The sequence below is a fragment of the Zingiber officinale genome, chromosome 2A (genome assembly GCF_018446385.1).
Source record: "Zingiber officinale cultivar Zhangliang chromosome 2A, Zo_v1.1, whole genome shotgun sequence".
NCBI classification, from domain to species: domain Eukaryota; kingdom Viridiplantae; phylum Streptophyta; class Magnoliopsida; order Zingiberales; family Zingiberaceae; genus Zingiber; species Zingiber officinale.
Window position 1 is genome coordinate 10,070,318 of NC_055988.1, and position 22,551 is coordinate 10,092,868.

The 22,551-nt window shown below is 37.4% G+C and overlaps 2 protein-coding genes across 3 annotated transcripts; both read right to left on the reverse strand.

The window, feature by feature from the left end:
* Nucleotides 1-128: 128 nt before the first annotated feature.
* LOC122040682 (putative lipid-transfer protein DIR1) lies at nt 129-627 on the reverse strand. The gene has a single exon (XM_042600106.1). It carries the CDS (start codon nt 579-581, stop codon nt 243-245), a length of 339 nt encoding a protein of 112 aa, XP_042456040.1. The 5' UTR covers nt 582-627; the 3' UTR covers nt 129-242.
* Nucleotides 129-20,663, reverse strand: LOC122040680. Of its 2 annotated transcripts, XM_042600103.1 has the most exons (10): nt 20,399-20,663; nt 18,890-18,986; nt 17,041-18,215; nt 14,281-15,130; nt 5,986-6,474; nt 5,587-5,915; nt 5,174-5,269; nt 4,949-5,074; nt 1,201-3,584; nt 129-1,113 (listed from the first exon to the last, which is right to left on the reverse strand). In XM_042600103.1, the coding sequence occupies exons 1-9, from the start codon at nt 20,513-20,515 to the stop codon at nt 1,809-1,811; spliced, it is 5,055 nt and encodes a 1,684-aa protein (XP_042456037.1). In that variant the 5' UTR covers nt 20,516-20,663; the 3' UTR covers nt 129-1,113; nt 1,201-1,808. The 2 variants fall into 2 exon arrangements, with proteins under 2 accessions (XP_042456037.1, XP_042456038.1); XM_042600104.1 differs by lacking the exon at nt 18,890-18,986 and having other exon boundaries at nt 20,399-20,659.
* Nucleotides 20,664-22,551: the final 1,888 nt, after the last annotated feature.

Sequence of the window (22,551 nt, forward strand, 5' to 3'; positions counted from 1 at the left end):
TTAATGGAATGGGCGGTCCGGTTAGAAGAAAAGAAAAATTAGCCGGGTTTGGCAATTTTTCCAAAGAAATTCCCCAAAATGCAAAATTTTGACTCGAGGGACGGAATTGAACATATGACGTCAAAAGATAAATACGAACGACAGTTGTCTTTCTAGTAAAGATACATTTGACAATTCAACGAAGAAAAACAGATACAGACAAGAGGCAAAAGCACGGACAGGACAACCAAATCTGCTCCTTATCAGCATTGCTGGGGAGGAGCGATGTTGCACTTGGCTGGGAGCTGCATCGCCAGCTTTGGATCGATGCCCAAGAAGGGCAGCAGGTCGGAGTTCTTGTACGAGCACAGGCACGTCAGGTTGGCCTGCTTCAGCGCCAAGCAGCAGGCCTCCGCCGGCTTCTCCTCCGGCGCCGGCGGCCTCGCGGCGCTGATGCTCGGCCTGCACGCCGTCATCCCGTCCTCGCTCATGTTGCACAGGCTCGTCTGAGCCCACCCTTCGCGTGCCACCGCCAGGAGCACCACGGCCGCTACGAAAGCGAATGGCACGCCGGCGCTGCTACAGAGCTTTGACGACGCCATTTTGATTGGCTATTTGCTCACAGTGAGCTGTTGCAGTAGGGGTGAGGTTTATAGTGATGATGTGCAGCCCGTGAAGGGGAATTTGTCGTGATGTTCTTCGGTCACGGGTGGTGAATTCGTGGATGAGGCTGAGGAATAGGTCGAGTTTGCAATTATTAGGGAAAGATCGTACTGATTGGAAAGAAGGATTTTTAAATGTGATTTGCCTAGTTAATTTGCTCAACTTCCATTTCATCCTTGTGTAGCTTGGTTGATACAAGTTCTCATTGGCGATATTGTAAAGTGAATATCACCCGTCTTAAATATTAAAAAGTCTAGTATGGATAAGATATAAACAGATAAATTGTATAAAAAATCTAATATCATTGATTATAAGATATAGACAGATAAATCGTGAAGACTAATTTTGATATTGTATTCTTACCAACTTAGAAACAGTTGCTCCTGCGTCCATATTTAATCTTTGTGCTTATGAGGAGGAAACATTCAAACTTTAGAAAATTCTCTCGTTTGACTTGTAAAACAAAGGTGCCTGCAGACAATAAAGCTATTTATTTATTGATTGATTGAACGAACAAACTAATCTTCTATTTAATTATAACAGCAAAAAAAACTTAACTCTGATGCTACTGAATCATTCTCCTCCATCAGCCATCAGGTTCCTCGACCGGAGTTAGAAGGTTGTAACACAAAAGTTTTGTAAAATACATATTACAAACAGAAACAAAGAGTGGATAAAAATGGTGTATAAGGCAGACAAGCAATGCAATAAATGGACAGTGGTTCCTCTCTTGCGTACGGTTCCAAAAGCGGCATTTTTATGGAAGGCATTGATCCAAACTGTTAGTTCTTTCAATGAAATAAACAAACTGTATTAGATGACAAAACCTGCAATGCAACTTTTATACTTGCTAGCTAGCATTCCATACATTTGGACAGTGAAAGTGTGAGGAATGGTATTCCTCTCATCAGGGAATTAAATTTTCCCTTTCTTATATCTTTAATCTATTGACCTAGCGACATGCTACTTGGTTAAACCCTCCTCTTAGAAGAGAAAACAAAATCTTTGATCGAGTATGACATGTGCAATTTATCAACATCATTTGCTATAGGAAGTGGGGAAAAATCCAAGATAACTCTGAGCCACAGTGAGTTCAAATCAGAAACATACACCACCGTCATCATTGAGCTCGGACGAAAGTATTGCAAGGTTAGTGCAAAGGCAAACTAGTAATATGGATCAATATTCATTTCAAGGCCCCTTTCTCTTGCAGCCTCTATAACTGCATCTGTCTTTCCCATCAGTTTAGCGAGATCAAAGTAGGATTTCCAGAGCTTAAGGGAGAAAGGATAGACTGAAAGAGCCTGCTGATAGAATCTTTCAGCAACTCCCTTTGCTACCGAATTTCCCAAGAGATCAGCAGCTTCAATCCATACATTTTCTGGTGCTGCTGGGACAGCCTGAAATATTGAGTTTAATAAAATGGAGCTAGCCCAGAATATAATTCCATCATAAGCAGTGCCAGAGTCACAAAAGTTTCTAGTAGTGAACCTGTATACTGACAATGCTAACTGGTAGTTTGCTGGTGTAAGTGCCATTAGGGTTTCAACAAAATCAACAAGTTCCTTGGATTCAATTGTTTCAGGAATAAATGTTGGGCCATAACATACTTCAAGCACTGAATTGATAAGAGAAAAATCACCGGGAACTGAACCCATGATCTCATCAATCAAATGTCTTATTCTTGGTTTCCTAATAGTTTTGTAATATTGTCTAGATAACAGTTCTAGAGTACGAAAAAAGCGAGTGTCAGCTACATAATTTCTTAAAAGACACAACATAGTGAGACGAGTATTGCTTTGGAACTCTGACTCTTTTAAGAGAGACATTGCAGTGTGCTCTCTCAAACAGTGGTCATAGTATTTTGCAGAACACAACTTTAGGGCTTCATCAACTGCACTAAAAGCTCTTTCAACATCATTATTTGACAACCTGTGAAGAGAGAGATTTAGTAATGCAAACATTTTTTCATCCACCTCAGTGTGATTATCAGTAGACTCAACAACTAACTGCTGTTTGGATGACCTGCAAAGACCAACATTTTCATCGCATATAATTCTAAATTGGGGGTTGTTGAGTTCCCCAAATTGCTGAAACCACTGTGCGATCAGCTTTTCTGCACAATCATTTCCTTGCAACAAGGCATGCTCTAGGCATTGGTTCCAAAGACATTGAATACCAGGGACTTCTGCTGGCCAGATATCAAGTATTTCCTGAAAACCTTGCCAAAATGCATCAAATTTGCAATTTCCTTGTGACCGTACTTTGAACAAAAGAAGTTCGAGACAAGTTGGGTATAATTCTATGTATTTTACCAACAATTCCTCAGAATGTTGAAGACCATAAAGTATAGCAGAAAGTCTGACGTGGCTAACTGCTAAGAAGTGCAGAGATCTAAGAGCAGTTCTATCGCTTCTCTGAGGAGCTGCATCTGCATCAAGACCCACCTTTCCTATAGCAAATTTCATCAGATTGCCTACCATATTTGTTTCTTCAATTGTTAGCTGGATCAAAGGCCATTCAATACTGAATGGAAAATCCTTTTCTAACTCAAAATTATGTACAACTTCTTGTGGGAGTTTCTTATACATCACCACATATACACAACAAATCAAAAAAATGCATTTGTCGGGAACTGTCAAAAAAGACAGAAGTTCAGGGAGCATTGAATCACTAGAAAGGTCAGAATCTGATGAACTAACAAGTTGGCAAATTCTCTGAACTGCCTTGTCCACATTGCCACACATACGCAAACAATCAACCATTTGCAGGAAAATATCCAAAACATGTGCACTTCTACTTCTTTTTTCCTTGTCGCACGTCAATTTCACCTGGCATAAAGTTCTCAATGCATTATTGTATGCATTCAGCCGATCATCAAGTTTCACTCTGCTGTTAACATACATTAGCCAAAGGTCATATGAAGATGAATTGTGTTGCACCTGAAAAATAAGTCATGAATAAGTAATCTGGTAACCAGTGTAATAAACATGATGAAGCAGGAAGTGACAAATACAATTATGTTCATATAACAAAAAGAAATGGAGAAAGGTCATTATTTTAACCAAATGAAAGGTCCATTCTATGATAGAAGTGTGACTCAACTTTTACAAGACTTGCACCAATATAATAAGCAGGGATGGGAAGAAAGTCTTTGCTGATATCATGAGTTGGCTCCAAGCTGATTTTCTCATAGTAGTTGCTACTGGTAGGTTGCAGTTTTCATTGCATTAACTGCATGGATTGCTCATTAGATTGCTTGTAGAATTTTTAGACACTTATAAACTTCAAGAGAAGATGTTCCTTAAAGAGTGGTGCCACCACTACGTGTAATCATATCAGAACTTTTACAATGCCAATGATATTGATTCTCTAGACGATGTGTACGTTTTCCAGATAAATCATGAGATCCTTGTTTTGGTGTTATGTCATCAATACATCATTGGAACATCATGTGATTAATTTTAACAATATTTGAATGGTGAACGAAAGGCAAGAAAATCCTCCCCTTTAACAAAAATTAATAGTTTGAGATTAAAAAAAAATCATATAATACTTAAAAATTAAATTATTAATTTAAAATTGTAACTTCATGATAATATATATATATAACATTCAATAAAAGTATAATAATTTATATCTTATATAGCACGTCATAGGAACAGGCAACTAGAATTTTCTTGTCATAATTTGGTGTGAGAAAATTCCATCAATCTTAGCTATGCAACCAAGACAAGACAAGATTTGGTACGTGGGCAATTGTTCCAATATTGGCAACACAAGGTATAGATATACCACCGAATTTCATATTTCAATAAGGTTCTAAAATGACTAATTTTGGCCATCTCACTCATCACGACATAAAATTTAAAGACTTGTCTTTACTAGTGCCAAAGATGAAAAATGGAGTGTGGCTAAGGGATAAGTCGAGTGTAGTCTTATTTTTCAAGCTTGTCTAAAATTCAAAGCTACTGAATTTTTCAAATATTGTTATGCAGGAAATACTTACAAATTGATCAAACATATTGATTGATTAGCACATCCCTCCAGCTAACAAGGTTAAATACTTAGATGTGACGATAGCAAGGTAGTAGGTGAAATAAAATCATAAAACTAGGTACATTGCTTAAATCAGATTAACATATTCTCTAACCTTGAGAGTTGAGGCAGAGGATCTATAAACGACTGCTTATTTCTAGTGATTAAACATACTAGAGAATACTTGATAATAAAAACAAACAAAACAATAATTTAAAAGAAACAGCTACCAGATTTTGACATAATAAAAAAATTTCCCAAGACATACAGCATGGAGAAGCATATCATCTTTCCCGATGCCCTTCTCCTTCATGTAAAAAATATGCAAATAAACAACCCAAAGGATTGTAGAACTGGGATCAGACTCAATTGCTCGTGATAAGATGGCAAAAGCCTGCAAGGACATTTATACAACCATGTTAACAATCTCTGCACAACTAAGTATATAATACTATGATGGTGATCAATTCATGGGTAAAGAAAGTCACATAACCTTCTTCTTCTCAGATTTATAAAATTTTCCACAAAAGAGACTAAGTGCTAACTCCAAGGATTGATCAGAATCTGGTAGCCCTTGTATTATTCTTTTCTAAAGAAGACAAGAAATTAGAGCAAATCAATGCTTAACCAATCAATTACAGTTCTAACTATTCTACAAAATACAAAATAATAATAATAACTACAATAATAATGTCAATAAAGCTGGAAAAACAAACAAACTGCAATTACCATAATGTGCTGATGAATTTGCATTGCAAGATGCAAAACCTAATGCACACTCTAGAAAATAAAAACTCGATAAAAACAACCAATCAAAGCAAACCAATATAACTAACAAGTCCTGGTAAGGAAAACATTAAGTCATACATAAATCAAACTTTTCACGATTTAGCATTTTTGACCTACTGTCTTAGCATTGTGGCTCTGAAGATACCAGGACTGACTACTCCAATTATCATAATCAACCATGGCACCATCACCTATTTGTAAGAATGGAGCATCTTGAGGAAGAATTCTCTGGAATGAGAAAGGTATAGCAAAGGAGGCAGAAAATCCTGGTTGCCAATATTTCCACATGCTACGAGCCAGTACTGAATGATAGAAGTGTGACTCAACTTTTACAAGACTTGCACCAATATAATAAGCAGGGATGGGAAGAAAGTCTTTGCTGAAACCATGAGTTGGCTCCAAGCCGTTTTGCAACATCTCAGCAGTTAGAGTGTGGAAATAGGAATCTGCATCAGATGATTTTTAATGAGATAATATGTCTATTTACCAAGTAATAAAACACATCAAACAATGAACCTGATTTAGGAGCAACCAGAAGTCCTCGTTTTAAACTTCTCTTAGTGTTTTGTTTGACATGTTGCCATGGGCATTCATCATTATTGCATTTTCCTCTGAGCTCAAACATGCAAAATGGCCAGAAAGGATCAATTAAAATATCACACATGCTGCCTGTACCACTCTCTCTTGTGTAAGCATCAATTTTATCTGGCTTACAAAAAACTTTTTGAGATTCATGCACTGGCCAAGCACCTTTTTCTTCGGTATCCCGATTATGATAAGAAATGACAATAAACTTCACAAGTGGCAACACGTTATGCAGAATTGAGGAAGATGGCGATAAAATAGACCGGCAAATTAACCAGTGAGATACTTTTAGAAAGCTACTTCCCTCTTTAGGATTATCAGTCTTTTGAGCTTCAACTTCAGAGGAAAATTCATTTCGCTGAGATTGATCACAATGCTTAACAGAGCTCAATTTCATTATTCCTTCCACCCTAGCAGGATCTGCACAAATTGAAGCATAACGGCATGAAAATTTAAAACTTCGTTCGCCAGTTGGTTGCAGTTCATGCTGCAAAATGGCACCTGGTGTGAAAAAACCTTAGCATTTGTACAATTTCTTAAACTAGTTCAAAAGTCTTCATAGAAATATAAGGGTGTAAACTAGCCAAGCAGCTCACAAGCTATTCGAGTCTCGGCTCAAAAAAAAGTTAATTCGAGTTTGTTCGATTAAGTTAACGAGCCGAGCTCGAACCTAAATTCGAGCACGAAAATATTATCGAGTCGAGCTCAAGCTTAACAGTATTTGGTTCGTGAGCTCGCGAATATGTTCGTTTAGAAGCTTGTGAACGTGTTCGTAAAGAGGCTCGCGAACATATTTGTTAAGAGACTCGTTTATCTTATATATATATATATATATATATATATATATATATATATATATATATATATATATATATATATATATATATAACATAAATAATAAATATAATAATATATTATTAATTATTATAGCTAATTATTTTAAACAAGCTCGAACTAAGCTCGTTTAATTTTTAAACGAGCTTTTTTCGAACTGAGTTTGAGCCGAGCTAGAGCTATTTAATTTTATTACGAGCCAAGCTCGAGCCTAAGAACTAAAGCTCGAATCAAACTCGAGCCAAGCTCGAGCTTAGAGATAACTAACCAAGCCCGAGCTCGAGCCTCTTACTATTTGACTCAGCTCAGCTCATTTACAACTAGCCCTATAGAAATATAACCATATCAAGCATAATTTCTTTTAAGATCATATTTTAAAACTCAATCATTAGATGAATATCCGCTTCTGAAACAACACTTGGGAACTAGTTCCACTTCTTTCAAGTAAGTATATTATGGTTGCTGTTAGAATAAGTAAAAGGGAATTTGAGTCTTTTGGTGTATATTTTCTTTTCTATATAAAGGCCTAACTCGTGGGGTTCCGTTAACACGAGATTTTAGGTTTTGCTTTGAACATGGTATCAGAGCCAAAACCCTAATTTCTTTTTCTCTTCCCCGCGCCGAATTCTCTTTTTTTTTCTGCCGCGCGACGGGCCTCTCCAGCAGCGAGCGCCGCGCGAGTTCTCTCCAGCAGCGAGCGCCGCTTCATTCCTCGCGTCGCCTCCTTCCGCGCGAGTTCTCACCAGCGCCAACTGGCATCGACCTCTTCCTCGATCGTGCGGCTAGGGCTCGCGACAACTCCCACCGCCGGCTTTCTTCTTCTTCCTCACCACTGGCCAGCAGCTTTCTTCGCTGCCTCGATCGGTGTCGGCGCACGCTTTCTCAGAGCTTCGAGCCTCTCTTCCCAAGCCTGCCCTCGTCGGTGGAGTTAGCCGCGTTGAGGAGGACGAGGAGAACATCGACCCGGCCCTCAGGCGCGCCTGCACTGCTGACCACGCCCTCTTCTCAGGTACGACTGTTCTGAATACCTCTGGTAGCCGAGTCGCTGAGGATCCCTTAGCCAGCGACGTGTTCTTCCTCCACGTCACTGCCGCCATCGCTGCGATCTTGATCTCCTTCCGCCTCTTTGCGATCGTGATCTTGAGTTTCCTCTGCGCGCTCGTTATTGTGCTCACGACTCAGCTATTAGGTGGCATTCTGTGTGTGGTTCCTCGGCCTGGCGTCTTGCAGCCTCCTGCTTCTCAAGTGCCTGCAGCCTCCTGCTTCCCAAGTGTCGGCACACCGGCTGGAATCCAACTCCAGCTGATTTCCTCTGCGTCAGCAAACCTAACAGCACTCTTTATATCCGCATATCCGCTCCAAATTAGCTACTAATATCAGTTCATGTTCCTCCTCACTTCGTATATTCCAACAGCCGGGTTCACAGTTCTATTCATGGCTACATCTAGTGTCCCAAAACCAGATACTTCAATTTTTACCAACCATATCACTGCACCTCTCTCTTCCGAGCAGTTGGATGGTAAAAATTATATCTCTTGGGCATCTCACATTGAGCTTTGGCTTGTTGGACAGGGTTATGAGACACATCTCACTCAAACTAAAGAAGATGTTCAAGACGTCGATCGTCCTCTGTGGAAGAAGGTCGACGCTCAGTTATGTTGTATTATCCGAGCCACCATCCATCCATCTCTTAGGAATGTCTTCCGTACTCACAAAACCTGCAAAGCTGTTTGGACACAAGCTCAACAACTCTTTACAAACACCTCTCGGCGACTCTATCAAGTCTGTGAAGATCTCATGACCATCCTCAACGCCAATCAGATTAAGGATTCAATGTCAACTTATCTGGGTTCAGTTTCTAGCCTCCTTTGTGACTTCAATGAACTGCTCCCACCTGCGGCCGATCCTGTTGAAGAGCTTGAAAATCGAAAGAAATTTTTTATGTCTTTAGCTTTATATGGTCTGCCCACGGATTATTCTCATGTCCGTGACCAGATCCTGGGCAGCCCCACAGAAGCTACCATGGAAAATACCTGGGCGACTCTTCTCCGTGTCCCGGCCAAAGTCTTGACGATGCCTTCCTCTGTTCCTGTCGACTCGTCAGCTTTGGTCTCTCGACACAAAGGACCTCCACCTCGCAAGGGTGGCAAAGGACGACCTTGGTGTGATCATTGCCACCGACCGGGACACACGATTGATAAATGCTGGAGTTTGCATGGTCGTCCTCCTCGTGCTGCTCAGATTGTTCAGAGTTCTGTTGCTCCTTCAGCTTCCACTCCACAGTTAATTCCTGATTCGACTTCAACACCTTCCTATACTGACTTTCTGAAATGGTTTGAGGATCGACAGGCTTCGGGTTCCACTGCTACCATTGCAGACGCTGGTACTTCCTTTGCTGGCATATCTCGTTCTTCGGGTCCTTGGGTTCTTGATTCTGGGGCCACCGATCATATCACTGGTAATAAATCCCTTTTTTCCTCTCTCACTACTTCTGGTAGTTTACCAATGGTCACCATGGCCAATGGTTCCCAAACTCAATCCCAGGGTATTGGTATTGTTCATCCTTCTTCATCTCTTTCAATTCATAATGTTCTTTATGTTCCCGGAGCTCCCTTTAATTTATTGTCGATAAGTCAACTTACTCGATCTCTTGATTGTGTCATTTCTTTTACTAACACGTCTGTTTCCTTACAGGACCGGAGTACGGGGAGGATGATTGGCTTCGGATGTGAATCTCATGGCCTATATCGGCTTCAACAACCCTCTTTTGTTGGTTCGGCGGCGGCATCTCCACTTCTTATTCATGCTCAGTTGGGACATCCAGGTCTTAATAAGTTGAAACAGTTACATCCTAGTCTTTCTCACTTAGAGTCTTTATCTTGTGCGTCGTGTCAATTAGGTAAGCATGTTCGTAGTTCTTTTTCTCCTCGTATTGAGAGTCGGGCTATGTCTCCTTTTACTTTGGTTCATTCTGATGTTTGGGGTCCGAGTCGTGTTTCTTCTACAATGGGGTCAAGGTATTTTGTTACTTTTATAGACGATTTTTTCCGTTGTACATGGTTATATCTAATGAAGGATCGCTCAGAATTGTTTTCTATTTTTGAATCCTTTTTCCTTGAAATAAAAACTCAATTTGGTACTTCTCTTCGAACTTTACAAAGTGATAATGCACGCGAATATTTGTCTACTCAGTTTCGTACCTTCTTGACATCTCATGGTGTGTTGCATCGCACGTCTTGCCCTCATACCCCTCAACAGAATGGGGTTGCAGAGGGCAAGAATCGTCATCTCCTTGAGACCACTCAGACTCTTCTTCTCCATTCTCATGTCCCTCATCAATTTTGGGGTGATGCCGTACTTACTGCGTATTATCTCATCAATCGCATGCCTTCATTCACTCTCCAGGGTAAAATACCTCATCAGGTACTTTATCCACATCAGTCCCTTCATCCTCTGCCACCTCGGGTCTTTGGTTCTATTTGTTTTGCTCATGCTCTTGATCCCGGCATTGACAAACTATCTCCTCGGTCTCATAAGTGTGTCTTCCTTGGGTACCCACGGTCTTAGAAAGGGTACAAGTGTTATTCCCCTACTCTTCGTCGGTACTTCATCTCTGCTGATGTCACATTCTTTGAGTCGGTTTCTTTTTTTGGTTCTTCCGCTTCACAGGCCAAGGTTTCTCCCTCTCCACCTGCACCAGTGACTATCTTTTATCCTCCGGAGGCGCCTCTATCACCTCCAGCCTCGTCTCCTCCTTTGCAGGTTTATCAACGTCGTCCTCGCTCGCTTTGCCACCGACCAACACCGACACTGCCGTGGGCACATCTTTGGAGCCATCTTGACTCTGATGTTCCTATTGCACTTCGAAAGGGCATGCGTTCCACTCGTAATCCTTCTCCTCACTATATTTCTTTGAGCTATCATTGTCTTTCCCCATCCTATTATTATTGTCTGTCTTCCTTGTCGTCTGTTTCTCTTCCAGCAGGTGATGCCTTTGCCCATCCAGGATGGAAACAGGCTATGCTTGATGAAATAAGTGCCCTACAAAGTAGTGGGACTTGGGACCTCGTTCCTCTACCTCCTGGGAAGTCAGTGGTTGGTTGTCGATGGGTGTTTACGGTGAAAGTTGGTGTAGATGGCACGGTTGATCGGCTTAAGGCTCGTCTTGTCGCTAAAGGCTATACTCAGGTATTTGGATTGGATTATGGCGACACCTTTTCTCCTGTTGCCAAGATGTCTTCTGTGCGTCTTTTTCTGTCTATTGCTGCAATTCGCCATTGGCCCCTTCATCAGTTGGACATCAAAAATGCATTCTTACATGGTGACCTGCTCGAGGAAGTCTACATGGAGCAACCTCCGTGTTTTGTTGCTCAGGGGGAGTCTTCTGGTCTTGTATGTCGCTTGCGGAAATCTTTATATGGTCTCAAGCAGTCACCCAGAGCATGGTTCAGTAGATTTAGTACCATAATTCAACAGTTTGGCATGACTCGAAGCGAGGCTGATCATTCTGTTTTTTATCGCCACTCATCTACTGGTTGCATCTATGTAGTGGTTTATGTTGATGATATTGTCATCACAGGTAATGATCATCTTGGAATTTCACAAGTAAAACAACATCTTTTCAAACATTTCCAGACAAAAGATCTCGGCAAACTCAAATATTTTCTAGGGATAGAAGTGACACAGTCTAAAGATGGGATCATTATATCCCAAAGGAAGTATGCAATGGATATTCTGGAAGAAACAGGAATGTTAAACTCAAAGACAGTCGACAATCCCATGGATCCTAATGTCAAGCTCCTACCAAATCAGGGGGAGCCTCTTTCAGATCCTGAACGGTATAGGCGATTGGTAGGGAAACTAAGCTACCTTACTGTCACTCGTCCGGATATCTCATTTGCAGTAAGTGTAGTAAGTCAGTTTCTTAGCTCTCCATGCAAAGAACATTGGGATGCAGTAACTCGCATTGTTCGATATATCAGAGGTGCACCAGGAAAGGGTCTTTTATATGAAGACAAAGGACATACTCAAGTCGTAGGGTATTCTGATGCAGATTGGGCAGGATCTCCCTCTGATAGAAGGTTTTGTATATTTGTCGAAGATAACCTTATTTCTTGGAAAAGTAAAAAACAGAATGTTGTGGCAAGATCCAGTGCAGAGGCAGAATATCGAGCTATGGCTATTGCTAGTCAAGAACTTATATGGTTAAAGCAGTTGCTTCAGGAACTAAGGTTTGGAGAGGTTACACAAATGTCACTCATATGCGACAACCAAGCCGCTATGCATATTGCCTCAAATCCAGTCTTTCATGAGAGAACAAAGCATATTGAAGTTGACTGTCACTTTGTCAGAGAGAAAGTCATATCTGGAGAAATATCTACTAGCTTTGTCAACTCAAATGATCAGCTAGCAGATATATTCACTAAATCACTTAGAGGTCCCCGGATTGACTACATATGTAACAAGCTTGGTGTATATAATCTATATTCTCAAGCTTGAGGGGGAGTGTTAGAATAAGTAGAAGGGTATTTGAGTCTTTTGGTGTATATTTTCTTTTCTATATAAAGGCCTAACTCGTGGGGTTCCGTTAACACGAGATTTTAGGTTTTGCTTTGAACAGTTGCTAATGGAACTTTATTGTTAAATGTTCTTCTAATGGTAGTGAGGATTGCTCAAAGTGTGCTTGATGACTAAGAGGCGCTCTCATATTTATGGTGCAGACTATCTGGATACTTTTTCTTCCATCACCAGGATAACTTCATGGTAGGTCTACGAGGAGCAACTTCCTACATTTGTTAAGGGTAGACTAACCCAACAATAAGAATTATTAGTACAAATTGAAGGAATCTCTTAGGGCATGATTTAAAATTTTGTAATTCTGCTCTTCTTTAATTCGAATTACTAGGTGTAGTAGATCACTCAAATTTGAATGACTAAGAATTTAACAGATCATTCACTCTCTATTTCATCTCTAAGTCATGAAGATGTGCGCCCTTAATGTCAATGAAGACATCACCATAACTAGTAGTGATTCTAATGAGATCACACACCCAGTTGGACTTCTATCAACAATTTCAGATTTAGGAGATCTTTATGTGCTTCTTTGATATAAAAATTGTCAACTCAAGGGGAGACATTAGCATATCTTAATATGGAAGTATACTTGATGCGCTTGATGATGTTGATACACAGGAATTGAATCAGTTAACACTAATGGATACCAAGAGAAGTGAGCCATTAACTGATCATGGGAGATGCACAACCTTCATAATAAAGAGTATCATCCATTTAGTAATTAGTACTTCCATCGGATGAAACAAGAACATGCTAGACAGCAATCTGGGTAAGAGTTCTAGATCATACTCCTTATGGAAAGCTACACCTCCAATTTGGAAGTCATTTTTGCATTGCTAAGTTAGTGAGTAATTCTATAAAATGATTTTGGCATCAAAATCCAGCTAAGCAACCCCTTCAGTGGCAGAGGAAGCACAATGCTATTTGCAACTCCACTTACACATACCTAATGCTCACATACTTGGGAGAAATTATAACCCAAACAAATAAATCCAGCTATGATACAATGCAATCTGATTTTTTGCAGAAATTTTTGCAGTGGTTGAAAGTTGGAACATAAAGGTTATAACCAGACAGTTTTGGCCTATATCTCATTTAAGATCTCCGCACTATCTTTACAAGCTTGGTTAAGTGCTTACATACAAATAGCAAAATTGAGTATGACATCGAAGTTCTTTGTATGTCTATCTAGAAGAAAAGGAACTTCAAATGATTATTGGGAGTAAAAGTTTGAAACGACATATGATTTCCCTCACAGCATCTGAGGCATCCTTAAAGGTTAATTGCCTGATTGGATTTAAACATGTTACAACCATAAAATGAAAATTAAAAAAGCATTGAATTTTAATGTTTTTACCTTGTCTTCAATGTACTTATTGTAGCACAAAAATAATATAAGATGCAGCCTGTTTTTTCTTCATCTCAAAGGAAAATATCCCAGGACCAAAATATTCAGTCAGCAATTAGAGATAAAAGAACCATAAGCTAGAAAACAAGAGATGAAAGAACCATAAGCTAGAAAACAATATTTTTCAAGTTTTATGAAGTTATTAAGAAAGTAGGATAATTTACAAAATCTTTTAACTGCTAAATCATTGTGTATCGTCCACATCTTCAGAAGAAAAGGGCATCCTATTGAAAATGAAAATTAACAAATCAAAAGTCAAACAAGTATGTAAGTTGTAAAAGCTGCAAAATTTCCGAGTGGGACAAGCAAATGATTTCCTCAACTACTAAAAATTCTTATAAAAAATATAAATGACAAATCTTCAAGATTGAACACCATAATAAATGCTTAAGAAAAAAGAAACAAAATACCTTCAGAATTACAAATTTGAATGATCGTCTGCTGCTGTATTTGCTGATTGACAGAAGTATTGGATCTCTTTTTGTTATTGTTAACTGCATGATGAACTTGGCATGGAACACTGCTCATGTCATCATTCTTACAAAATGTCTTCATACCGAACTTAGCAACCAGTTTAGACCTTAGGACAGCTTCCAGATCATAATCATGAGAATTTCCCTCTTTCTTGGTATCCAAATCATAACTTCCTTCTGCATGATTTTCAACATTTGGTGAGCAAGCCAAATTTGACTCCACGTCTCTCTTATCAAAAACTAGATTTTCTTTGTCATCATCTGTAGACATATTTGGAAATGAAACGGGAATGCTAAGTCCATTGGTAGCATTTTTCTCTCTATGGTCCGATTTGTTATCATCATGTTCTGAATACTGGTTAGAACAAGAGCCATGCTTATTCATCATTCTTAAAGATACATCAAGAGAAGCCTCATTTAGCAAACCATGATTTTTGTCATACAAAACCTCTGATGCCTGACCTTCAGCTGGTACATGGTAGCCAAATTTAGAATGTATGCGTTCAGCATGACCCTGTTTGCTTGATCGCCACACAGAATTGGAAGACTCCAGCATCAAAGTCTGAAGCTTAGCTGTGATAGTTTCTCTATTCCTATATAGAATGGCACATTTCTTGTTAGCATTGATCAAATCTTTTTGTGCTTTCCTATAAGCCTTGAGTGCAAGCCTTTCTTTTAGTTCACACCTCCGTCTAAACTCCTGTGCCTCTTCCAACTCCCTATCTTGCGACTGCTCCAACTCCAATAAAGATTCCAAACTAAAGATACCCCATTCAGGAACCCTCTCCTGATCCATGAGAATAACAAAATCAAGCAAATTATTCATACAAATCTTAGATATAGAATATGCAACATTCTGTACAAGAGATTTATACATTGAGGTAATTCTCATAGATAATGTACAGGAAATGTACATACAGCATTAGACAGTTGTCAGAGAAAATTTGCAAAGAAATATTGCTTAATAAGTTGTAAATAACCAGGAGTGCTTTATAATAAAAAGCGAAAGCTAAGGAGAAGGATCTCTAGACAAGCAGAAAGCAAGCAATTGAGTAATGTTTCTTCCACTTGATTGTTAATATCATATCCCATCTCTAAACAGTTTGCTCGCTAGCAAAATGTTTTACGCCAAAAAACAATAACTGGCAGTTCTACATTTGCTCAGTCCTAGAGTATTTCTAGAGACTCTTGGGATAAAAGGAACAGAGAAGTTGACAGAGAGGAGAAACATAGGAGATGGGGAAGAAATCCCTTACTAATTAAGCAAGAAATGAATGAGAGAAAATTCAGGAGAGTATTAGATCCAGGAGGACTAGGTGGCAAAAAAAGGTTAGCTCCAAACAGTAATTGAATTGGCTGGTTTTGCACGTGAAAACCTTCCTCCAGCTAATTAAAGACATAACTGAATTAGTTTGCGCTAGATATACTCTATTATACAACATCCAAAAGACAAGGTTAACAAATCCATCACTAAATAACAAATAACATAAAGAGTTTCTTACATTGCACTATTGCAGTTTCTCACAGACAATCAGAAATCTACTCCTATGTATTTCTCACTAAATAACAAAATCTACTTTAGTATTAAAGTGGGGAAACTCTGCTTAGGTGCAAGGTGATAAGGCACAAGCTTTTTAGAAATATCAAAAAAGCATGCCTGAAAGTAAAAATATCAAATATATTTTATCTTCCTCCATGCATCATTGTTATATGGCTTCCTATGCACATGTTTCTGTAGCCATTTCTGCTTTGATATTTCTCCTCCGTGACCAATCGCAAATAAAAGGAATGACCAGAAAACAAGTAGTGTATAACAAGAATGCCTAGGATTATGATTGTAGCAAAACACTAGGGTTTCATATTAGTGTGGTGAGGTTGATACTTTTGAGTAAGATATTATATTACCTTATATAGATGTTTCATAATATTAAACACTTCGAGTAATTGCTACACTCAATATTTTAAGTGTTACTTTATGGATTTAGGTGATACATGGCATGTATTTAAATATGTTGGAGATGCTCCCCCTCTCCTTGCAGCACCCTTTGATTCTTTGTTTATGGTAATTCTCACACTCTTATTCTTGAAGTTATTTGCCTTTTTCTTAAATCAACAACTCAGGTCAAATTACATGATTTTCACCAAGTTCATGAGGTTAAATGACAAATCTAATTTGACCGGGTTTGTCTGGAACTCTGGATGTTTATTCTCATTCATTCCGTTTGGAAGCAGACCAGATTAGACATCAATTTTTTATCAAACCACTTGAATTGGCTGGTTTGGTGTGACACTAAAACCAGAAATTGGATCCAATCCGGACACTTGGGTTGACACTTGTATACCCACACTAGGCACTCAAAATGTTTTTCAAACATTATCTCCAGTAAATTTACAATTGTTACCTCAAGTGAACACATTTGGAGTAATCAGTGTAGAAAAGCTTCTTAATTCACATTACCAATGCTTGAATTAGTTGGTATCTTTTCTGGTTTCTCAAAACAAAACAATAAGCCAATAATAAATAGGAGCAAAGAGATCCATTCATAGAAGATTTGTCTCTATTTGACGTTGGCTGGCAACCTAGCGCATCCCTCAACGTTTTTCAACCGGGCTTGGGACCAGTATTGGCAGTTTTATTAGGAGCAAACAGAAACACCAAAAAATATGTGATATAGCAATTAGAAGAAAAGATCAAACCTCGACACCAGGTACTTGTTGAACCAAATATGAGCTTTGATCTAAAACATCCGAAGCCAACAACACAGGCCCCATTGCAGACTTTGCATAGCTGCATGAGGCATCAGCAGTGATATCATTCTTGGCTTCTTGCTTGGAATTCATATCAGGGTCTGAATATGGAGACAATGTAGCACAAGACAAAGGTAAAATGGTTTCTTTTGCTCCTATATGTGGAGCTTTAAAACATATAGCTGCATTTTCATTCACTTGACCATGCTTCCTGCCAATTCCTTCATTACTTAAGGACAAAGTTTTTTTTGTTTCATCACAGTTAAGTCCACTTCTCACTGCAAAGAAACCACTTTGTCCCTTAAGTAGAGGCTGATGAGATCCTTCTAGATGTGTGTTAGAATATTTTTGAAATCGAAGGGCATCATCAGAGGCATGGACAGGCTCTAAAGGTCTATCAACCTTCAAGCGTTTTGTTGGTCGAACACCAAGGGGAAGTCTTTTAGCATTAGCAGCTTTAGCTCCATCACTATGTATTGCTTGGTTGCCTAACTTCTGATTTGGCTGCTCAAAACCATTATTTGTGGAACCAGAGACTATATCTACGCTTTCAAATAGTGTCTTTGTTTGAACCTTACATTCATTTTCCCTTGGAGAAATTTTATGGCGCAAACTTTCTGCTGCAGTATCAGCTAAGCTTGTATCCTGAAAGTTGCCATTTACCTGTCCTATAGAAGTCTTTAAGGCAGCAATTTGTTTTTGAATGTCCTCCACCTTATCAGATGAAGAAATTTGATTACCGAACTTAGAACCATTGGTTTTCCCAATATTTGAAAATGCAGGCCCTGCTACTCCTTTCTTTGACATGAATCCTTCATCATGTAGTGTTGATTGTTGCAGCATTTCTTGTCTATGTGAAGAGGTTATTGGCATCTTAAACTTGAGTAATCTAGCTGCATGATCATTCTTTTCAATGGATGCTACAGATTTAGAATCTCCAGAGTCAGTTCCACTGTCATCATCTGAAAATCTTATTACAAGGTTATCATCTGATACTTTTTTGTGCCAAGAAAGAGTACGGTTATTGATTGATTTGAAAGGAATCTGCTTTGTCTTCAATGTTTTCCTATAATACTTTTTATTGGAAGTGTGAAACTTTGTATTGGGTACAAGGGAAGTATGACCTGGAAACCGACCAAAGAATAAGAACCAAGGTTCAAGATCATACAAGGTAAAATGTAAATCTCTTCTTATCAATGCTTTGCAAAACCAACTACTTAAAAAATAAAGCCAACACATATCTTTCTGAAATGTCTCAGAAAGTCTCATCATATGGCAAATTGTCTGGTTACCAATGCATAAGAGCCGACCATAATTATTGGTTTTGCCTACTTTTGAAGTACCAGGAGGAGAATGTAATAGTGACTATATAAAGAATTACCTATCATTGTTGCTATGCTATTTTTTTAACATAGGGCAGGGTCCTATATCATTCATTTTTACCTTTATAAGTAGAATATACGAATAAAAATATATTAAGTTTTCACACAAGCACAATTTTGTGATTGTATTATATATTTGTCCAAATTTTATGTTAGATTTGTATATCTTGTATCTGGCTCTATATCACCTGAATCAATCCTAGTATCGTTTGTATCAAGTTCTATATCACCTAGCATCAGCCATAATAAAAGTGTTACCAGCTGTGCTTCAGTGTTGTCACATTGTTGTAAAGATATGCTTTACCTTTATCACTCATTAAGACAAAAGATTCAAATCCATGTCATGTCTTCAATTATATGGTTAATAATCTATGACAATGAAAACATGAACATGAAGTGGTCAATGATTGACTTACCTGTCGAAGAATATCTAACAAGTTTGTTCCTTGATGAAACAAGAATTGGTTCAGATATCTCTTTGTTATTAAATGCAGCAATTATAGTAGGCAATTCCTAGAAGAAAGAAAACAAGTATCAAATATATGAAAAAAAAAAAAAAAGCCATTTGTTTAGGAAGTTTGTTAACAGACAATTGTATAAAAGAGACCCAGATGTGAAGTTACTATAGAAGAGGAATCGATAAAAGACAATTTTTTTGAGCCATCACAGCCACCAATTACAACCAATTGGTGTTTTTGAAGAATAAACTAAGCATACAAAATATGTGCTCGAGTCACAGAAACAACCTTTTACAATGCAAGATATACGATAGACCCAATGTGGTCCGACTATTTCTTGAAATCCCACATTGGTGGGGAGCTTCATGCACCAGGCACCTTAAACTAAGCATACGAAAGACATGAATAAATGTCCATTGTCACAACTTTGTCCCTCACATAGTTTACGATCTATAGTGACCCAAGCATGGATCCTTCATTAAAGCCCATCCAAGAACCTTTTGTAGTTTAAAACTCATTACTTCAATCATTAGCCCCTTATCCCTAGTCATTCTTCTCCATCAGTAGTTCTCCTTCCTCTTTCTCCTCATCTTGACCTTTCAGCATCTTCTTATCTTTCTCTCCTCATTATTCTGTCTCTTTCTAATCTTCATTTGACTCCTGCCCTTCAACATTGCACCAAGGCTGGCATGACTAATCTATGCTATCTGTTGGCACAACTAATCTACGCCATTTGATTCAAATTGGATCAAGTTAAACTGAAGATTTGAATTTTGAACTTGGTTTAGTTAATTATCCTATAGTTATGTTTGGTTCAGACAGGTCTATAGAGAAGAAGAAAAAAATTGCAAATCCAAATTAATTCGGTTGTCTTCAATGTGAACCTGAGAGGACTGATGGTGGCTGGTGGCCATAGAAGTGATTAGAGTGTTAACCTGGTTGTAGAATACAAAAATATTCATTTTCTTGAAGAAGACGGCAATTATCAAACTCAAAAACCTGACACTACTTACAAATTGGACTTTGAAACTATTTATGACAAGCTAAAAAAAAACTAGATATAGAGCATGATTGAGATGATAATGCATTCGGTAGCTTTTGGATGTTTCATCATCAATCCGTGTTTGTCCCAATTATCTGGAGTTGGCTTAGTTTTTGGGTGATTATGAACTATTTTTCTTGTTCTTCTTCATTTTATGTTTCCCTCTCCATCCCTCTCCTTACTATGGAACCCTTTCACCCTTCCAGTTTTTACAGCAAATATTTTATTAACGAGAAGTCAAGCACGAACAGAAGATAAGTAAAACGGCCAACATCAACCGTGGGAAATTAACAGAGGCAACATCATGCACAAAACCAGACCAGAAAGTTAGTAATTCCACACTAAGACCTAGACATAAGATTAAAAATCACGGTACAAACAGTGAGATGATGATGATGATGATGATGATATAAAGAGAAAAATACAGCGTTTTCGCCAGAGGAAATTTCGCCCTCCTCTTTGGCGCTAGGGTTCGCAGGTGAGGCTACACGAGCAGATGGTGCGCCGGGATTCGGCAAGGGTAGATCGCCTGCGACCACCATGGCTGATGCCTCTCTCTTGCCACGCCTCTTTGGGGGCGGTCGGAGGGAAGACAGCGCCGCGGCTTACGGCCGTCGCCCGATGGCTGCTGCAACTACCGTGGGAGCCGAGAGATGCAGAGCTCTGGCAGCACGTTCGCAGCTTAACAGGAGCGCCTTTGTTGACTCACGTGTAACGCTCATGGCCGCCACCGTTGTGGGCGATGGCTATTGGCGAACAGATGGGGGCCAGCTGACGCAAAGCAATAAACAATAAGATAAATAGAAATTTACCATGCGTTTTCATCTCTTTTAATTTCAGAAATATTATTTATAAAAATAGATAATTTCATTCGGAGGATTATAGCATAAATTTAAATTTAAAAAATTGAAAGAGAATATAATATAAATAGCTTTTTAAAAAATAAAAATATATTAGGATAGTAATTAATTTTACATAAGCTAGTGTGAATATTTTAACAACATCCATATCAATTTCTCTATAATATTTTTAAAATTTATGATAAATTATTTAATTTATTAAATTTAGATAATTTTTTTATTATACATTATATCAGCTATCCTAAAATTTTCATTATCTATAATTTTTTTATTATTTTCTTCTCTATTCTATTTTTTTTATTTTTCTCTCACTCTATATAATATTTACTTTTCATTATCCAATTCATTCCCTTATGATATTTAAATTTAAATAATGCTAAGGTGGCTAATGCAAAACTTTTTTTACATAAAATATAAAATTTAAAGTAAATTATGATTTTAGGGAAGCATGTGGATGAATGCTCTAATATATATAAAATTTAGGATAAATCATATATATATTAAAATTAGACAATCAATTTTCACTACACACTATATTAGTTATCCTAAAATTATTATTATTATTTCTCTCTTTTCCATTTTTACATTTATTTTATTTTTCGCTCTCTCTATATAATATCTATTTTTCATTATCCAATACATTCTTTTCATTTTTTTCTCTCTCAAATTAAATGATATTTTAATATTTAGTGAATAGATTTTATTTATAAATTTAGAAAAGTATTATATAATAAATTTAAATTTAAGAAATAAATAAAATAGTTGATATAAAAGTTTTTTTTATTTAAAATATAAATTTTAAAATAAATTGTATGTTTGAAAAAACTGATATAGGTGCTGTGACCATTACATAGTTCTGAGACTCTTTTACTTAATTTTTTATCACTTCTCAAAAAGTTCGCTTACTTCTTTCCTTCAATTATTTTTATTTCACTACTTTCTCATTTTTGCTAGTCCGTAAAACACGCCATGTTTTTTTACCGAACAAATGTAAGATTTTTAATGATAAACTATTTTAAATTATTTTCATAATTATAAATTGAAAAAATATTTTTTAAAAATAATAAATAACCATAGTAAAATAATTTCATTCTATTTTTTAAAAAAAAACTATATGAGTTGTTTTTAAAAATATATTCAATTTTGTTAAAGAATTACAAAAAGTTGTTTTTAAAGTTATAAATTAAAATATTTTAAAATTCAGAAACAATTATCATAATATACACATTTTTAAAAATAATAAATTCAAAAGTGATAGAAGAATTAGGAGTAAGTAGATTAATATACACATTTTGTATTGTCATTTTGTGTCATTAGATTACAATTGAAAAATCTGAAAAAAAAAACTTGAGGAAAAAAATAAATTTTAAAGGCTGCAACTGAAAAAACATTTATATGGGCGTTAGATAATCAAATGATTGAGAAATGAAAATTGAGTTACAATGTAAAACTAGAAAGAGAAAAAGGAAAAGTGAAAAAAAAAATAATGGTGTGAAGTTGTAGATGCTTGTAAGTCTTGGGCCAAATTTTTTTCTAAAAATTGAAATAAAAATAAAATATAAGGGGTATAATTGTAAGGATGAAACTACTAATTTATAAGTTCAGAAGATTAAAATAATAAAAAATATCTCTGAAAAGAAATTTCAAAATAGGTAACTGTAATAGTTGGAATGCTCAATCCAGTTAATTTTATTGATTAATTTTGAGATGATCAATTC

What these genes read in the sequence shown, in the direction of transcription:
- LOC122040682 (XM_042600106.1), bottom strand. Translation starts at nt 581, where the DNA reads ATGGCGTCGTCAAAGCTCTGTAGCAGCGCCGGCGTGCCATTCGCTTTC.
- LOC122040680 (XM_042600103.1), bottom strand. Translation starts at nt 20,515, where the DNA reads ATGGTGGTCGCAGGCGATCTACCCTTGCCGAATCCCGGCGCACCATCT. An exon ending in TCTGGTTGCTCCTAAATCAG is followed by an intron (nt 5,916 to 5,985) that starts GTTCATTGTTTG and finishes CATCTGATGCAG; the next exon opens with ATTCCTATTTCCACACTCTA. An exon ending in AGAGCCACAATGCTAAGACA is followed by an intron (nt 5,270 to 5,586) that starts GTAGGTCAAAAA and finishes TGTCTTCTTTAG; the next exon opens with AAAAGAATAATACAAGGGCT.